This window comes from Camelina sativa, chromosome 16 (assembly GCF_030686135.1).
Source record: "Camelina sativa cultivar CO46 ecotype springtype chromosome 16, ASM3068613v1".
Classification (NCBI taxonomy): domain Eukaryota; kingdom Viridiplantae; phylum Streptophyta; class Magnoliopsida; order Brassicales; family Brassicaceae; genus Camelina; species Camelina sativa.
In genome coordinates, this window is record NC_141895.1 from 18,153,213 (window position 1) to 18,172,662 (window position 19,450).

The following is a 19,450-nucleotide window of genomic DNA, read 5'->3' on the forward strand; positions in this document are numbered from 1 at the left end:
TAAAAGTCTTGTAAAAATTAGAATTTAGTATTCTGATTTTGCTCAAATTTTATTTTATACGTTATGCATTTTAATATTTATAATGTAACCACTTGAATGACATCCTCTTAGCAAAAATACAAGATTATAAATTATCTTTCATGTGTTTTCTTTTAGTGAAAATTTATTTTACTTTAAGAAAACAACAAAAGTCTTATTTTATTATTCTAAACAATGTTTCAAGTCTGATCCATCAAGAAAACCAAAATATCATGCAATCAACTAAGTTCCGTCACGAATTACTTATTTTATTTTTATTTTAGTTAATAGTTAATACTGTAAATAACTGAATTAATATATATTTATCATTATAAAGGTTGAAATAAATTCTTACCTTAATTTTCCCTTATTAATATATATATATATATATATATATATATTTTTTATGTTCATTTGAGTTAATTTTTAAAAAACACATAAAAATCAAAATTTTGTTACCTGGAAACTCAAAGTTGAAAATCATGGTTACCAGAATAAATTAATCATCGATATTATCATCTGAAAACGAGAATGTCAAGAAATTTATTTTTAATTATTCTTGGGACGTCATGTCATCGTCTGAACCTCAGTAAAAGATGTGCAAAATAGAAACAATTTCAACTTTATGAGACACGTTTATTCACTTGGAGTTTATCCTTTTTTTCTTAAACTTTTCATGGGCCTTTATTGGTTTGTAAGTTTTGGGTAATAATAAATTTAAAGTACGAGAAGAACAACAAATTCGAGTTACTAAGACCATCTCCAATGCAAAGAAACCTTCATGGTATCCCAACATTATTTTAATTATTAAATTAGTTTCTTTTTAAGGTAAGAAACTTTTTACTATTAATTATCTCCAATGGTAGAAATCTATATGGGTTTATGTAGAATACAAAAAATATTGAAAATTATTGTGATAAATGGTCTTTGATTGCTTTACCACAACACTCTTGACATGTGCGTCCTTGTATGCTTTTGTAACAAGCAGTTGTGAAAATTTCTGCCATAGGAAAAAACACATAACATGATGTCAGCAAAAGAGAGAAACAAACAAATTAGCTTTGATTGTTCCATAAAAAGGTAGGTATAGTTACTCACTTCGGAACCTAATTCCATTGCTGCCTCGGATATATCAGTACAGATTAGTTGATGGTTATCTAATAATGTAACCTGATACACAAATCAAAAAGGTTTCAGTTCACCTAAATTAATTAGTAACAGAAACAACAAAAATCAAACAAAGAGTTGAGATTGTAGAGTATGGTTCTTGTCAAATCATGTTATTAAAAAATATACACAATAAAGCAAGGAGGCTCCTATAAAATATATACACAATAAAGCAAGAAAAAAATGAGAAGGAGAAGAAGATACAGAGTGTACACACGAGTGAGTTTGTATATATTCTAAAAATCAGTAAGTAAAAATCAACGGCAAAGCTGAACACATAAGCTATTAATCCGTGAGTCCGGGGGGATTTGCCAAAATGTAAGATGCTGATTTCCCATTTCTCAAACAAGTCATGCTGAATTGGTTACCTAATTGAGTCGTCTACAGAAAACAAAAATAAGAAGAAGAGATATGTAATTAAGAGACATTGAAAAGGGATTCGAGAAACTGAGATACGAAAATAAAGGCACTCAAGGATTTATACCGTGCAAGAGGCTGGTTCTCGGTTACAGCTCCATTTAGAAGTTAATGACACCATGAGCAATGTTCGTTTCCATCGACATTGTTGAAGAGAGAGATCAATCCAGCAATGAACCTGTGACAAGAAAATAAGCTTTGTTTGGTGATTGTTCATAACTTTTCTTGTCAATCAAAGAGACAATATCATCATTTACTCAATCTGCAGCAGGCCTTTATAAACTATAAGTATAGGGAAAACAAACAACAAACTGATTTATAGCTATTAACGTGGAGGGTGAATAACAGAGAAATGTAACACTTACCCAGCGACCAAGAGGAGAAGAGAGATGGTCCAAAATATGCCCTGATACATCTTGTACCTGTGTGGTTTAGCTCCAGGAGCGTTTCTTTGGTTGATCCATCCATAATGGGGACGGATTAAGAGCACAAATCCAAGTAAAAAACCAGTAGCAAACCCTCCAATATGTGCAAAGTTATCAACTCCAGGGAGCACTGTTCCATCTTGTATCCCATGTGGCTTTTCTCACTACAACAAATTTGTCCATTCTTAGCGTTCGATAAATGCTATTATATGTGATACACATCGTTTTTGTAAACGCTGTCTCAGCCCAAGCTATAATAGACCCCCCATACAATAGCGTTTTTTACTCCTGTTATTATATCGTTATATATAATAGCGTAATGTCGGCGTTATAAATGTTTTAAATATAGCGTCTGTAAATGTTCTTAAAAATTATTCAATAACATTATTGCACTGCTACTATAATTTATATTGTTGCAATATTTTATTGCTGTTATATTTAATATAATGTCTTAATATTTGTGCTATGATTTAGTATTTTTTTGATAAAATTAAAATCCATTGTGCTATATTACCTGTTCATATTAGAGCTATTATATGGTTACATTTTAAAAGTGGAACCTGTTTTCTATGAAAATATATATAATATAAAACATCCAACAAATACACTTTAATCCAAAAATTACATAAGTCTCAACGTACATAAGTTTCAATATCATAAGTTCCCATAAGATAAACTTCATAAGTCTCAATACCATAAGTTCCCATAAGCTAAACAACACAAGTCTAAATAGCATAAGTTCTCATAATCTAGACAAAGGTACTTCAGTTTCAAACCATTACCACTTTGTCCTCTAGCCATGCTAGTGTTGTACCAATTGCATCTTCCATACACTCGATAGCAGAAGTACGCCTCCAAACAGCGGCATCATTAACCTTCACCACACCTCCCCAAACGTGTACTGAATTAGGTCCCAATGGAGCACAATGGACAACTTGGTCTGGATTGTTTGAAGACCAACGTCCTTCAGCAACGACCTGATTCTTCCCGGTAATATCCAACAATTTGCACTTCTGATTTTCCTTGCTAACTGACTCTTTCTTTTTACGCTGACAATATAACAACATATTATAAGCAACAACAACAATACTAAACATCAATAACATAAATAACACTTAAAGGAGTGAAGTACATTACCGGCGATCTCCAAACAGGTGAGTCTATAACATTTTTAGCTTTCTTGACAGGGGCTGAAGGAGTTGCTTTAGATATCTGATTATGAGATGAGACTGTTTGCATTATAGGAGTTGGAATCTGAGACTGAGACAGTGGAGATTTATCTGTGGTTGTTTCAAACACAACTCTACTTGCAGGCCATGCTACGAAAGTCTTCAAACAGTCCTCAATGATACTAATTTCTGTTGTAGGTCTCCATAGAAATGTCTCAGGTTTCAAGACCACATCCACAAATACCTTTACTGCATTAGGTCCGATTGGAAGTCCATTAACCAATGCATCTGGTTCTTTTGACTGCAATCGCCCTTCAGCAACAACCACTTCTTCATTTCCCCTCCAATTTAGTAGTATACACTTGTTTGCAGAAGCTGTATTTGGACTCTGAAACATGTGAAAATATATGTTATTGATTATCAAAATACCCAGTTATATACATATATGTTATTTTTACCTTTGGCGCATTGTCTTCGTGGAGAATACAATTGTCATCTGGCCAGGCAAGCATTTCTCCAACAGCTTGTTCCATATTTAGGATGTTAGTTGTAGGTCTCCATAGGAATGCATCTGGTTTGATTGCATTTTCTACCAATACTTTATAGGAGTTAGGCCCTAATGGACTCCCATTCACAAATTCTTGAGGATCAGAAGACATCACACGAGCTTCAGCAACAATCTCACCAGTACCATTATAATCCAGAAGCAAACACTTAGGATGTGCTCTATTAGTGACACTCTACAAATATTTTCATCGTTAAAAGTTAAATGTAAGTTAAAATCAATGATATATGATCTACTGCAAAAAAAAAAAAACATGATTACGTACCTTTGAAGCTGAATTTTCCCCAACCTCAGGTTCTCCTCTCTGTTACATAAAAACAAAAGGTAACTAAGAACTAATGAATCAATACCATTTCACTCTAATAATGCTTTAATGTTACAAGACCATTAACCTTCAAATGTTCAATGACAGCTTGTAAGTCATCTACTTTTCTTTGTAAACTAACTTGCTTTTCTTTCATTTCCGCCATACACTTACTGTTGACTTGGAAAAAAGACAGTTTTGTTATACTCATCCCTCTGCCCATAGCCCTTAACCGACCAGGATTATCAGCTCCTAACAATTGTGAAAGACCATCTGACTTTGGATTTGTTGTTGTTGACTGAGGAACACTCTCCAACTCAGCTTCCTTTCTCTGAATATCAAATAAACAAATGCATAAACAATTTACATTATCTGACTACTAATTCATAAACATGCAAACAGAAAATATAGAGTATAGTCTAGACTGACAATCTTTTCAGCGGCGACAGTATTAACCGGCGTTCCATCTTTTTTGGTTCTTGACTTTACCCAAACTTTCAGCCTTGTGACCTTAGATGGTTCAGGGCATTCCTTTTTCTGAAATTAAATTAAGAAATGACATTACAAGTAATGATTTGACAATATAGCTAAGATCATACAATTAAAAACTCACCATCTCTTCTGCTAGTCTAACAATTCCTTTACGGCTGCAAGTGTGAGGAATATGTTTACGCCTTCGTTCCTTGAATTTATCACTAACAACCTACGTAGAAATGTTGTTAAAATATAGCAAGTAGGAAATGTTATAATACAATCACCAAACTTATAACAAGCAAGTACCTTAAAGTTGTTGCTAGTCTTCGATCTGATAAATTTTGCGCCAATCATTAATCGGGATATTCTTCGGTCGCATATTCATCCTGGCTTGGTTATTAGGAGCTTTTCTGATCTTAGTTACAAGACGTGATTTAAAGCACCTCTACAAACATCCCATCTAGCTCATGACAGAGGTCTTTTGATACTCTTCATCAAGTTCAAATCTAGCCTGCATTTACATTGATAAAAACATTGTGAACAATGAGTGGTAATTAGAATAAGCTATATTTAACATATTTATAGTGGAAAAAAATGCAACCTGAATGGATTTCCAGAGAACTGTCTTCAAGTCTGCACTAACCATCCTCCAATCATCAACTAATACTGGAACATGTTCCGGACCAAACATCCTACATAGGATGCCAGCTTCACTGACCCAGGACCATAAGCTTCTCCCATCTCATTGTACTCAACTTTCTCCCGTGTATTTGGATCCTTTGCAATGTATTTCATTTAGGTAGGTCCTCGCTTTTCTTACAATTAGACTGATGTGTTTCCACCTCATTATCAGCAGCAGGCAATTCAGACTCAGTGTCATCCACTAGATTATCATTTATACCTTCCTCAGCATTTTCAGCAGCATTCTTTTCGTCTTCTCCATCATTCTGAGTCGCAGGCAGTTCAGATTCCTCATGATTCTGAAGCTGTTCAGATTGATGCTCAGTATCCTCTAAATGTTGTTGTTCAGATTGCAGCTCAGGTTCTATTTTACACACAAACTCAACCGCACTTTCTTCCACAATCTTCTTCATTTTAGTTGCTTTCTTATTCTGACCCATTTTAGTTCACCTGAAAGCATAAGATAAATAATTAATAAAAATGGTAGACAACAGTTAAACACAAATCATACTTAGTAGACAACAATTAAACACAAAACACAACATTATTAACAACAAGTGATCAATCAATATAACATAACTAAAACATTTCTTTCAAACATAAAGCTTCTCTTCTACTTTTGTTGTCTTCTTCAGAAATTCACTGCAAAACCTCATGCTTTCATCTGCAAGGTATGACTCAGCTATACAACCTTCTGGTCTTGCTCGATTTCTTACATTGTCTTTCAAAATTTTCATGTACCTAGCCAGAACGAAAACTATGAATATCTACACATAATCATCCAATTTTATGAATTTAAGTATAAATCTGAAACCAGTACCTTTCAAAAGGGTACATCCAACGAAAATGTATTGGACCTCCTAGTCTTGCTTCTCTTCCTAGGTGTACCGTCAAGTGCACCATAATATCAAAGAAAGTTGGAGGGAAAAATCGTTCAAACATGCAGAGTGTTTCCACGACTTCTGCTTCCATTACTGAAATTTCCTCTCTATCAATCACACGCTGACACAAATTGTAGTAGAATGTGCACAATCGTGTGATAGCCAACCTAGGACCTTTAGGTAATAAACCTCTAATTGCAACTGGGAGAAGTTGTTGCATTAAAACGTGATAATCGTGAGATTTGAGTCCTGTGATCATGCAATCATCTAAGGTTACACCTCTCGATATATTAGAACAATATCCATCCGGTCCTTTGAAGTCAAATAGTCGTTGACAAAAGATTTTCTTCTCTGCCTTTGAAAAAGACCAAGGTGCTGGGGGAAGGTACGTTCTTTTACCTTGGGATTTAGGGTGTAAATCCTTTCTAATGCCTATAGCTTCAAGATCTTTCCGAGCATTAATACCATCTTTTGATTTTCCACAATGTAACAGTGTCGAGACAATACTTGCAGCCACGTTTCTCTCCACATGCATTACGTCTAAATTGTGTCTTACTGGCATCTCCTAACCAAATACAAAACCAGAATCGAGAAACTAATTTATATTCAAGCAATCAACCTACCTCCCAATAAGGTAGCTTGAAAAAAATTGATCTTTTTTTCCATCTTGATAACTCATCCAAGTCAACTTCTTCTTCTTCCTCTTCATCGGATTCAAAATCTTCATCCTCACTGTCAGCTACTAAACCAACACATTCAGTCCTCTTTCTTTTCTTTCCAGGTTCTCTACCATTTCCAAATTTATTTCTGTAATTTTTCAAGAGTTGAGCAATATTACGGCCACTTAATATTCTGTCCTTTCTCCCATGTTCAGCATGTCCATCAAACCATGTTTTTTTAACTCGATACATATGTGTTGGAAGTAGAGACTTTCTATGGCACATAAAGACATGTTTTCTGCTGTGACTCAACCACAAACTATATGTGTTCTTCCCACATACAGGACAGCCCATTTTTCCCTTTACTTTGCAGCCAGCCAGATTCCCATAAGCTGGAAAATCACTTATAGTCCAAAGAAGCATTGCCTTAAGTGTAAACATCGTTTTGCTAAAAATGTCATATGTCAATTCTCCATTGCTCCACAAATGCATTAGATCCTCAATAAGAGGTTCTAAGTAGACATCAATGCTATTTCCTGGTTGATGTGGACCTGAAATCAACAAGGTAAGCATGATGTTCTCCTTTGTCATACATAGGTGAGGAGGCAAATTATAGTTCACCAGCAAGACTGGCCAAGAACTATACCTTGTATTCTTCATGTTAAACGGATTAAATCCATCTGTGGACAGTCCAAGACGGATGTTCCTTTGTTCAGCAGCAAATGATGGGTATTTATCATTCATTTGCTCCCACGTCACAGAATCTACTGGATGACGTATCTTCCCATCGTTGCTCTTATTATTGAAATGCCACCTTAAGTCCTTAGCCATTTCTTCAGACCTAAACATCCTCTTCAGACGAGGAATTATCGGAAAGTACCGTAATACTTTTTGTGGGACACCCTTCTTCACTTCACTAGTGTGCATATTGCTCTTCCATCTTGAAGCCTTACATTTGGGACAGTTGACCAGCTTCTTGTAATTCTTTATGAATAGGCAACAATCATTTATGCAGGCATGAATCTTTTGATAACCCATATCAAAAGACTTCAGAAATTTCTTCACATCATTTAGTGATGTGTGAAGTACATTACCATCCGGTAATATTTCTGACAACGTCTCAAGGAGATCATTGAAGCTTTTGTCGGACCAGCCATTCTGTGTCTTCATCCTAAACAATGTCACAATGGCTGATAGCTTGCTATGGGAAGAACAGCTTGGATATAAAGGGGTTTCTGCATCAGCTAGCTTTGCGTAGAACTCATCATCTATCTTGTCTTCCCCCTCAACAGTCTCACAATTTCTTAACGGCTCTTCATCCATAAACTCAGCAGCTTGATATAAACCACAAATCTCATCATTCCACCCATTTAATTTCTCAACGAATTCAGCCCTTGAGTTCACTTCACCATGGTGATACCAATCTTTCCCCAACTTGTAAGTCTCATCCATGCCTCTAGTTACTAGATGAGCAACCACAACACTACACAAATGACGATCTACATTTCTACAGTCAACGCATGGGCATATTACCATGCCACTATCTCCTAACTCAGCAGCCACCATCCGGACAAATTTCCAGGCACCTATTTTGTATGCTGGATCAAGTCTTCATTGTATTTGGAAGGAAGAATGACACAAACGAAGATACCTTAATGTCTATATTCATTTGTTGAAATCCTAACAGTTTGTAATCAATTACATACCTGCTAAGATGAACCCATTCTTTGTCCAGCATTTTAGTTTTTAAACAGTTGAATCTAAAACTAAGCATAAGTTTTAAACAGTTAACAAAAATCAATACAAAAATCTAAATAAAGCAGATTTGAGAAATCAAGCACATGAAGAGGACAAAAACGAGATTAAAAGTGAAATTTACTTTCGACAGATTTGAGAAATCAAGCACATGAAGAGGACACAAACATGCAATTTTCATATTCGACCAAAATCAAACTAACCTGAAATTTTAACTCAAATGTGAACAAACTTACAGATTTGTTGTTTAGGTTTTAGATTTCTCTTCTCTCAAGTTTGTCTTTGTTGTTGGACGAGCTTGACACTTCACAAAAGGAGATTTAAAGTGAAATTTAGGTTACTGATGAAGAATGAAATTGAAAAAAAAAACAATTAGCTGTCTAATTTCAGGTTATCTTCGTCTGAGAAATCGAAGAGGAGAAGATATAGCTCGACTGGAGAAATCGAAGAAGAAGATACAGACCACAAGCAACACAGAGACATAAGGAAATCGAAGACGTCGACGGCGATTGTGTCTAGGTTTTGATATTTAGAGAGAGAACCGAAGGGATGAGGACAAAAAAATATCTGAGACCTTTTATTTTTTTTGTTAAGTGTTAAAGCGGTTGAATAAATTTTTTGGCTAAGTGTTAAAGCGGTTGAATAAAATTTTGGGCCGCCAAAGTGACTTTCGCTTCCCGCTTATGCTATAAATAGGCTTAGCACTAATAAAATGCTGTAATATAATTGCTAAAATCCGAAACTATTCTTTAACAGCAGTTACATAACTAGTGCTATCAAGTGGTGCTATCGATGAGCAAATTTGTTGTAGTGTCTGGTACGTTTGTGCCATGACTCTTTCTCAAATAACTAGTTAGTCTGGATTTCTCAAAGACATAACAAAACAGTAGTAAACACCGTTCTTACATCCACCAAGAATATTTTAGGAAAACAGACCCAAATAAGAACCAAAAAAGACGGTGATGGGTCCTTGATGATAGACTGAAATTTAACTTATTGATATAAAGGCAGTTCACTCACCTATTTAGAACATAACAATATTTGCACTAACCTTGACAAGCTCGCCTTCACAATAACTATCAAATTCAGCTTTGCGAAAATGGAACAAAAGCAACATCGAAACTCAATACACATAGCAGAGAAACTCAATAAAATTTAATAGTTTGTAACTTACGTAGCTAACTCTTTTGGACACGCACAGCTTCCACTTGAACAACAATTTGAGCTTTCTTCATAGTCTCATACATATTCTGCATATTCCCAAATATCCCTGCCTAGGAAACATCACACAAGAAAAAACAGATTGAAGCAAAGGAAGTTTTCAACATAGACGAACTTCTTGAAAATAACTGAATCCAATCTAATGTATACCTTAGATTGTCCATCTTCACTGTTATTATATTTGTTTCCACCTCCGAATAGTCCATCCACACGGAGAGACCTGTAACCATTTCTTGACTTGTTCTGATTCGGCCATTTCTTAGTACTACTACTACCTCTCTGCGATTTCAAGCTCACATTTCCTAAAACTGAAACAGAAAAAACAAAATCGAATTTGTAATCCCAAAAAACACTTGTAGATACAAAATTACACTTTCAGCTCTTACACATACGAAATATAAAGTCTAATTACTAAAGATTAATCAAAATTACGATGAAACCCCAATGCACAACAGAGTACTGAAACCTAAATCAAGAGATAGAGATTAAAGTAGGGATTTTTAAGAGAGACTAAACCATGGGAGGAAGGAAAGAGCAACAATTTGGTTAAATTGGTGGTTGCAGCCATAGACGCCATTGTTTTATGAAAGAGAGAAGATGGGGTTTCTGAAATTCGAAACTCCCAACAACTCCATTCCCCAACTTCACCTCCTCACCGCCACTTGAATTCATCTTTCATGTAAATCTCTTACAATCTCTGCAGATTATTAAAAAAAAAACCATCTCTATTTCATATTTCGAGTTCGATCAAGCAAACATCCAAAAAAAAAACCCAAACTTTAACGATTTGTAAGTTGGATTTTTCTCGAGATTAGGTCTGTGGTTAAAGTCGTACGATACTGAGCAAATTGGAACCATAAAATTGAAATCCAACTATAATTAAAAACTGAAACAAAATTATAGGAAACCCGATCGCATAATCTAAAAAACCTATGAGAGAGCAGAGAAGAAGAACCCTGGGGGCGAATTAGAGAAAAACGGATCCGAAAAAATCAAAGAGATGGTGAAACAGTAAAGCATAACGAAATCGAAGAAGGGAAATCAAATGGGGAAGCTGACCTGAGAGAAGATGATGATGATGATGATGAAGAAGGGGGTTTGCTTGTGGGGATAGTGTATATCTCTCTCGCAGCAGCTCGGTAGAAGAAAGCAAATCGGCGACGGAGAAGAAGAACAAATTGAAAAATTGAAAAACGACGACGAAGAAGCAAAAAGACAAAACAAAGAGGTTTCTGATGATGTGTATTAATCATTATATTTTGATTGGTTAGCTATTTTTACTGATGTGTCAGCTTCTGCTTCATTACAAAAGCTGAGGTGTCAGTGGTGGAAAACAAGAGACTTTTATTGTATTGATACATAGCTTTATTGATGAGCTTTATTATCCATTAACCAAACACATTTCAAACCATTGTAGCAATAAATAATCATACATAGATATTGTTTCTCCATATTTTGTAAAATGACGTATTCAAGAAATACAATTTCTCCTCATTTTCTACAATTCACGAGGAGGTAACATATCCCACAAGACAAAATGGCCGAGATCACCACAAAAACCATTGAATCCATTTTCTGTTACTCACAACAAAAACAAAAAAAAAGTTCTTCTTACTAACAATACCCAAGTTGTGGAAGTAAATACTCATAGCAATATAAAAAGTGGTATTTTATAAAATAAAAATCTTAACATTGCCTTCAAATATTAATGAGATTATGACATGCGTCTATTATATCTCATATTAATATATTTAAATTTGTACCAGTGTATAAAACTAATCACAAATTCAGTTGGCAGGATACATGTAAATAATAAATCTTATTATATAAAGTATAGTTCTTAATCAGATCGTGACATGTGTCAAATATACCGATGAAATATTGACATGTATCAAAAAAATTATTATTTTTCACCAGATCGTGACATGTATCAAATATACCAATGAGATGTTGACATGTGTCAAAAATTATTATTTTGTAAAACAGCTAATTAAAATAATAACATAAAAATTATTTTTATTCAAAACAGCTAATTAAGATAATAACATTAATTCTACAATAAATTTATATCTTTATATTTTAAATTTTTTTCCTAAATCATAAAAAAAAACTGACAAAACTAATATATTTTCTATTGTACGCTATTTATATTATATGTGTTTTCTCAATTAGATTTTGACATGTATAAATGAAAAAATAATTCATTAAGCATGTATATTATTATTAATCAAGAAATAGTGAATAAAAATTATAAAAAAATATATAAGTTATGTCAAAAGAATTCTTATTTTTGAAACCTAATACGAATAGCTAATTAAGAAAATAATATTATATCTAGATAAAATTTACATGTTTATATCAAAAGCTTTAATCTTTGATTTTTTTCCTGATATAATTTTGCCAATCAAATTTGGGTATTTTATTCGTGCGGACTCTTCAATGGAAGCTATCAGATGCAATGAAATAGAATTAAAGTCTATAAAGCCCGCTAAATTAATCGAGGATGGAGACACTGATAGTCGGTGGTTGATGCATTTGGTCAAAATCTAGAGTTTTCTCTTCTAGATAATGTCAATTTTCCGGTACTGAAACAAGTGTCGCTTGACCGAGTAATTAAGAATCGATTTTGTAATTTGGGAAGTTGGAATGGTAAACTGTTTTAAAATTGGTTTCAAACCTGATTTATATGGTTTTCTATCAAATTTAGTTCGTAAACCGTTTAAATCCAGGTATATAGAGAAATATATGAGAACTTTTGATTCAAGTAAAAATAAGTTGAGAACTTACCATTCAAGAATATTTGAGATGAGTTCATAGTTCTAAGTAATTTTGGTACAATACGATACTTCATAGTTCTAAGTGATTATGACATGTATCATGTTTTGAATTGTTTATAAAGTTTCTATTTTGTATATCTGAATTATCTAAGGTTTTATGTATACCATCTTGATTGTAATTTAAAATTTTTATTTTGATTATGTTATATTAAATTTCTTTCGATTTTTCAACTTTGATTGAGTTGATCATAAAATCATTGTAATATAGTAGATAATTTTCACCAGTTGTTCATCCAAAATATATTTGGAGTAAAAAAAATTCATGGTTAAAGAAATTATGTCATAAAACAATTTAGTAATTATAAGAACTATAATTATGCGGAACAACATAAAATTTGTTTAATTTGTTTAAAAGACATTTTATAGGTGGTGATAAAGAACATATTTTAATAATAAAATAATTTAGGGTTTAAGAGCATATTTTTAATGGTGAAACATACAGTAAAATTATATGTGGTTACGACATTATATGTTGCTTTGATGAATTCTTTGCATGTAAAATATTTTGTAATAAGTTGTGAAACGTTTTTGAAATTTGACAATAGTATTATTTGTAAAGATAAGTATTTGGCAAAAGTTTTGGTGGGATATATGTTAGCTTTAAATTATTGTAATAATTGTTATAATGCATTAAAAATATAAATAAGTGTATGAAGATAAATACAACTTGTTCTTATAAGCTTGAAGTAGCTTAGAGATCAAGCTATGTATATTTAGGAGGATCTAAATATACAAATCAAATTTGTTAGTTTTACTTTCTTTAGGAGTTATTCAATGTTAGTTTTCCAAAAGTGTTTTGGAAATATGGTTTATATATAAGGAGGTGCTAAGGTGTAGCACAACATATGAGTTTTCTTGAGAGAGTTTGAGAGAATGTGTTTTTGAGAGCTTGAGAGATTTCTTAAAGGTTTTGAGTTAGTTTCCTTTGAGATTAATAAAGAGAGTTTTTCTTTATTTTTTGTTCTTATACAATCTTTAAACTTGATTTGGTATCAGAGCTTTAGGTTCGATACTTGGAGAAGAAACCGATTCAACAAGAAACCATGAGTGAATTGATTCCTGCAACTAATCCACCCAAGGAAGGAGGTCCTTTGTCGATTCAAAGTTCGATGCTGAGCAATACGAACTACACCGTCTGGGCTATGAGAATGGAGGCTACGCTTTAGGTACACAAAGTTTGGGACACCATTAACCCCGGCTCTGCTGATGAAGGAAAGAATGATCTAGCTCGATACCTTTTTTCCAATCCATACCCGAGACGTTGATACTCCAAGTCGGTAAACAGGTGAATGCAACAGCTGTGTGGGATGCAATCAAAGCAAGGAATCTTGGTGCTGAACGAGTAAGAGAAGCAAGATTACAAACTCTCATGGCAGAGTTCGATAGGCTGAAGATGAAAGAAGGTGATTCAATCGATGACTTTGTTGGGAAAATCTCTGAAATTTCGACAAAATCAGCTTCGTTGGGTGAAGAAATCGAAGAATCGAAGATAGTTAAGAAGTTTCTCAAGAGCTTGCCACAAAAGAAATACATGCATATCATCGCATCTCTTGAACAAGTTTTTGACCTGAAGACAACGAGCTTTGAAGACATCGTAGGAAGATTAAAAACCTATGAAGAAAGAGTCTACGATGAAGAAGATACACAAGAAGATCAGAGCAAACTTTTGTATGCTAACTCCTACACGCAGCCACCTCAAGACGGAGGAAGAGGTCGAGGTCAATGGCGAGGCCGCGGCAGAGGCAGAGGAAGGTTCGGTTACCAACAGAGGGATAAATCAAAAATCACGTGTTACAGATGTGATAAGCAATGACACTAGGCATCTGACTGCCCAGATTGGTTACTTAAGTTGATTAAGCTTCAAGAGACACAAGACAGTGCTGGTGAAGACACTCAAGAAGCTGAATCTCTCATGATGCATGAGGTAGTGTATCTTAACGAGAAGAATGTGAAGCCGATTGAGTTTGAGTCTCGTTCAGACAAAGATTGGTATCTAGATAATGGTGCTAGTAACCACATGACAGGAAATCGAGCTTGGTTTTGCAAAATTAATGAATCAATCACAGGAAAAGTTAAATTTGGTGATGATTTTCGAGTTGACATCAAGGGGAAGGGTTCAATTTTGTTCATAACTAGAGACGGAGAAAAGAAACTACTAGCAGATGTCTATTTACATACCAGATCTCAAAAGCAACATCATAAGCTTAGGTCAAGCTATTGAGTCAGGGTGTGATGTTAGGATGAGAGAAGACCATCTCACTCTTCATGATCGTGAAGGAATTTTACAGGTAAAGGCTAAGCGATCACGTAATAGGTTGTACAAGGTTGCTATGGAGATCGAGAACAAGAAGTGTCTTCAAATCCAAACGATAAGTGGGTCAACTTTGTGGCATGGTCGGTTGGGACACATTAGTTTTGAGACTATGAAAGCAATGGTGGCCAAGGACTTAGTCATTGGAATTTCTAGTGTGCCGATCAGAAACGAAGCTTGCGTATCTTGTTTACTTGGGAAGCCGACAAGACAAACTTTTCCTAAGGCAACATCTTATCGCGCATCCCAAGCTTTGGAACTCATCCATGGTGATCTTTGTGGACCTATCTCACCTTCCACAGCTACACAGAAGAGATACATATTTGTGCTAATAGATGATCACTCTCGTTATATGTGGACAATACTTTTAAGAGAGAAGAGTGAGGCGTTTGAAAAGTTTAAGTGCTTCAAGAAATCGGTTGAACAAGAAAGTGGAACCAACATCAAGACGTTAAGAACCAATAGAGGAGGAGAATTTATGTCTCAAGAATTTCAACTATTTTGCGAGAGAGAAGGAACTCTTAGACATCTAACTGCTCCATACACACCACAGCATAACGAAGTTGTTGAGAGAAGGAATAGAACTTTGTTGGAGATGACAAGAAGCATTTTAAAACACATGAACATGCCTAATTACTTATGGGGGGAGGCAGTGAGGCATTCAACCTATCTCATAAACAGAGTAGGAACAAGATCCTTGAACAATCAAACACCGTATGAAGCACTCAAAGGAAGAAAACCGAATGTGGAACATCTAAGAGTCTTTGGATGTGTAGGGTATGCAAAGTTTGAAGCACCACACCTGAAAAAATTGGATGATAGGTCAAAACCGCTTGTATATCTCGGAACAGAGCCTGGTTCTAAGAGTCGGTTCTAAGGCTTACCGACTCTTAGACCCAACAGCTCGTAAAATCGTGGTGAGTAGAGACGTGTTCTTCGACGAAAAAAATGATGGAATTGGAGCACAACAAATTCTGAGACTCGTGAAGAACCAGGAGAGTTCACAATCAGCTTTGAAGAATATGGGAACAATGGAATCAGAGATAACAATGGAAGAACAGAGGAAAAAAGAGCAGATAATGAAGAAGAAGATATCGAGGAAGAAGACCCGCTGCCTAAACCAATTCCACTCGATCTAAGTTCTCCTGAACCAGCAAACCAAATGTCCAAACTGGTGTTACGTCGATCCACACGACATAGTGCAAGACCAGGTTATTTAAACGATTACATACTCTTTGCAAAAATTGATGTTGAACATCTTTTATTATCCATTAACGACGAGCCCTAGGATTTCAAAGAAGCAAATGAACTTAAAGAGTGGAGAGATGCATGTGAAGAGGAAATCTCATCGATATTCAAGAACAGAACCTGGACCTTAGTTGATCCTCTTGTTGGTGTGAAGTCAATCGGTTTGAAGTGGGTGTTTAAAATTAAACGCAATTCTGATGGATCCATAAACAAGTACAAATCAAGACTTGTGGCAAAAGGCTATATAAAAAGACATGGAGTAGACTTTCATGAGGTATTCGCTCCGGTTGCTCGCATCGAAACAATCCGACTCATTCTCGCCTTAGCCGCAACAAACAAATGGGAAGTTCATCACCTTAATGTAAAAACTGCTTTCTTACATGGAGAATTGAAAGAGGATGTTTATGTGTGCCAAACTGAGGGTTTTTTGACAAAAGGAAGTGAGGGAAAAGTGTATAAACTACACAAAGCTCTCTATGGATTAAGACAAGCTCCTCGGACATGGAACACAAAGTTAAACTCGATTCTCAGAGGATTAAACTTTGAAAGATGCTCTAAAGAGCCATCATTGTACAGAAAGCAGGTGGGGCAAAGTCTTCTTGTAGTAGTGTTTTACGTCGACGATTTGCTTGTTACGGGTACGGATTTAAGTGCGATACTTGAGTTCAAGAAAGGTATGGCTGAAAATTTTGAGATGAGTGACTTAGGCAAACTCACATATTATCTTGGCATTGAGGTATTTCAAGGAAGCAATGGGATTATGTTAAGCCAAGAACGTTATGCGATGAAGATTCTGGAAAAAGCTGGAATGAGTGAGTGTAATGCGGTCTGTACTCCAATTATCTCTGGTTTGGAATTGTCAAAAGCTGAAACAGAGGATCGTATTGATGAGAAGGATTACAGGAGGAAAATCGGGTGTCTTCGATACCTACTTCATACTTGACCTGATCTTTCGTTTAGTGTGGGTGTGTTAAGTAGGTACATGCACGCACCAAGAGAATCACATGGGGTGGCACTAAAGATGGTCTTGAGATATCTCCAAGGTACACGTAGTCACGGTCTGTTGTTTAGGCAAGGAGCTAAGCTAGGTTTGGTAGGCTATAGTGGTAGTAGCCATTGTGTGGACAAAGATGATGGAGAGAGTACGAGTGGACACATTTTTTATCTTAATGAATGTCCGATCACTTGGAACTCACAAAAGCAACAAGTCTTGGCACTATCTTCTTGTGAGGCTGAATTCATGGCAGCTACCGAGGCCGCCAAACAAGCCATTTGGCTACAAGAGCTTCTTGCAGAGATCATCGGGAATGCATGTGTGAAGGTCATGGTAAGAGTTGATAACAAGTCCGCTATTGCTCTTACCAAGAATCCAGTTTTTCACGGACGTAGCAAACACATCCATCGGAGATTTCATTTCATTGAGAGTGTGTGGAGAATGAACAAATTGAAATTGAACACGTTCCGGGTATTGAGCAAAATGCTAACATTTTGACTAAAGCACTTGGGAGGATTAAGTTCAAAGAGATGAGAGATCTTATTGGAGTTCAAGAAGTTTCAAAAGAAGACTTCAAGCTAAAGGGGAAAATATTGTTATAAGCTTGAAGTAGCTTAGAGATCAAGCTAAGTATATTTAGGAGGATCTAAATATACAAATCAAATTTGTTAGTTTTACTTTCTTTAGGAGTTATCTAAAGTTAGTTTTCCAGAAGTGTTTTGGAAATATGGTTTATATATAAGGAGGTGCTAAGGTGTAGCACAACTTATGAGTTTTCTTGAGAGAGTTTGAGAGATTGTGTTTTGAGAGCTTGAGAGATTTCTAAAAGGTTTTGAGTTAGTTTCCTTTGAGATTAATAAAGAGAGTTTTCTTTGTTTTGTGTTCTTATACAATCTTTAAACTTGACAACTATGATTTTGGTGGGATAAAATTTAGCTTTAGATTATTGTAATAATTGTTATAATATATTAAAAATAGAAAAATATGAAAATATAAATAAGTGTATGAAGGTAAATATAAATATGATTTTTTCTCTAACTAAAATTATTTATATATTTACTTCAAGAAATAAAATTTCTTTTTATATTTTTAAAAATTATTTAAGGTTTAAGATTTATTTTCTTCAACGATTTTATTACCCGCATTTCGTGTGGGCTATTACCTAGTTAAATATATGTCACTAGATTGTAGATATACCTGAATAGTTTGTAGTTAAGCATTCCAGACGTCGTCGTGCCTCTACCGTAGAAAGTGTGACAAACACTTTTATCTTGGATTAGGGTATCGGCGTGAATATGTATATTGTCAAAAGTCATTGTGCTTCTTTATATATTAGGTTCAGTAGGGTAACCTAACACAGTTAACACAACAATATATGCGACCGACTTCTATAATAAGAAGAGACAAATCTCATAAAATAACATTATTTTATGTATATCTTATATACATCGCAGCAACGAGAGGAGAAGACGGAACCTAAAAGGGACAAGACAACATCATCCGTTATGCTTGTGAATATGCAACCAAAATACACATAAACTAGATTAAGAGCACGGATTGAAATTTCTTTTATTTATATTGTAATTTTTATATAAGATATAATTTATGTGATTGTTTTTTAAAAGTTGTTGTGAATAAAACATTATGCAATAAAATCATATGCTAAATACGAGGACTTGTAATATTTTTTGAGATTTTGTTGTTAGTATAATTGAAAATCACTCTTAATCCGCGGAAGAATGATTAATTTTGAGATTTTGTTGCCTATATATGGTTAATTAAATATGATGTGGAGATTTTATTTTATTTTTTTGGAATATCCTTTTTAAGATGATTTGAAATCGAGATTTAACTAATGGTTACAACCAATATAACCTATAACCTATCAAATAATTAATCTTATAACCTATATTATATAGTCTACAAAAAAAGTTGTGTACTTCCGTTTTATTATATAGGGGATAGATAGTGAGACAAACAGAACATACTGTATATACATATATTTTGATAGTTTTATATAATTATGATTTTCTATTTATTGATGAGACCATATTTTTATAAAGGATTTTTCAAAAATATTTTTATCTTATTATTTTATCAAATTGTGTTTAAAATTACACTAACCCTATTTCTAGTGCGCACTAGAGAAATTGATTTAATTTATATTAATTTATAGCGATTATTAATTTACTGAATATGATTTTATTGAGGTTCTACTGCACACTAGAGAAATTTGATTATATAACTACGTTTTTTTGCTACAGAAAGTTAATAACAAATGTTAACTACAAAAAGTTACGAATTAGTGACGAATTATTAGATAA

General features: G+C 34.3%; 2 protein-coding genes across 2 annotated transcripts; both read right to left on the reverse strand.

Annotated features, from left to right (window-relative positions):
* Nucleotides 1-218: 218 nt before the first annotated feature.
* LOC104753670 (nucleoid-associated protein At2g24020, chloroplastic-like) lies at nucleotides 219-10,349 on the reverse strand. The gene is made up of 7 exons (XM_087492727.1): nucleotides 10,253-10,349; nucleotides 9,887-10,044; nucleotides 9,699-9,789; nucleotides 9,567-9,604; nucleotides 1,117-1,188; nucleotides 959-1,018; nucleotides 219-224 (listed from the first exon to the last, which is right to left on the reverse strand). Exons 1-7 carry the CDS (start codon nucleotides 10,311-10,313, stop codon nucleotides 219-221), a joined length of 486 nt encoding a protein of 161 aa, XP_087348853.1. The 5' UTR covers nucleotides 10,314-10,349.
* LOC147925696 (uncharacterized) lies at nucleotides 5,814-8,498 on the reverse strand. Its single transcript, XM_087490609.1, has 4 exons — nucleotides 8,467-8,498; nucleotides 6,725-8,369; nucleotides 6,041-6,666; nucleotides 5,814-5,961 (listed from the first exon to the last, which is right to left on the reverse strand). The coding sequence occupies exons 1-4, from the start codon at nucleotides 8,496-8,498 to the stop codon at nucleotides 5,814-5,816; spliced, it is 2,451 nt and encodes an 816-aa protein (XP_087346735.1).
* Nucleotides 10,350-19,450: the final 9,101 nt, after the last annotated feature.

Bases quoted from the DNA above. Each gene is read 5' to 3' on its own strand.
- LOC147925696 (XM_087490609.1), bottom strand. From the start codon at position 8,498: ATGCTGGACAAAGAATGGGTTCATCTTAGCAG. The intron at 8,370-8,466 runs GTATGTAATTGA...AATACAATGAAG, and splicing joins GAATGGGTTCATCTTAGCAG to ACTTGATCCAGCATACAAAA. The intron at 6,667-6,724 runs GTAGGTTGATTG...GTATTTGGTTAG, and splicing joins TCAAGCTACCTTATTGGGAG to GAGATGCCAGTAAGACACAA.
- LOC104753670 (XM_087492727.1), bottom strand. From the start codon at position 10,313: ATGGCGTCTATGGCTGCAACCACCAATTTAACCAAATTGTTGCTCTTT. The intron at 9,790-9,886 runs GTATACATTAGA...GATGTTTCCTAG, and splicing joins GTGAAGATGGACAATCTAAG to GCAGGGATATTTGGGAATAT. The intron at 1,019-1,116 runs GTGAGTAACTAT...TTCCTATGGCAG, and splicing joins CAATGGAATTAGGTTCCGAA to AAATTTTCACAACTGCTTGT.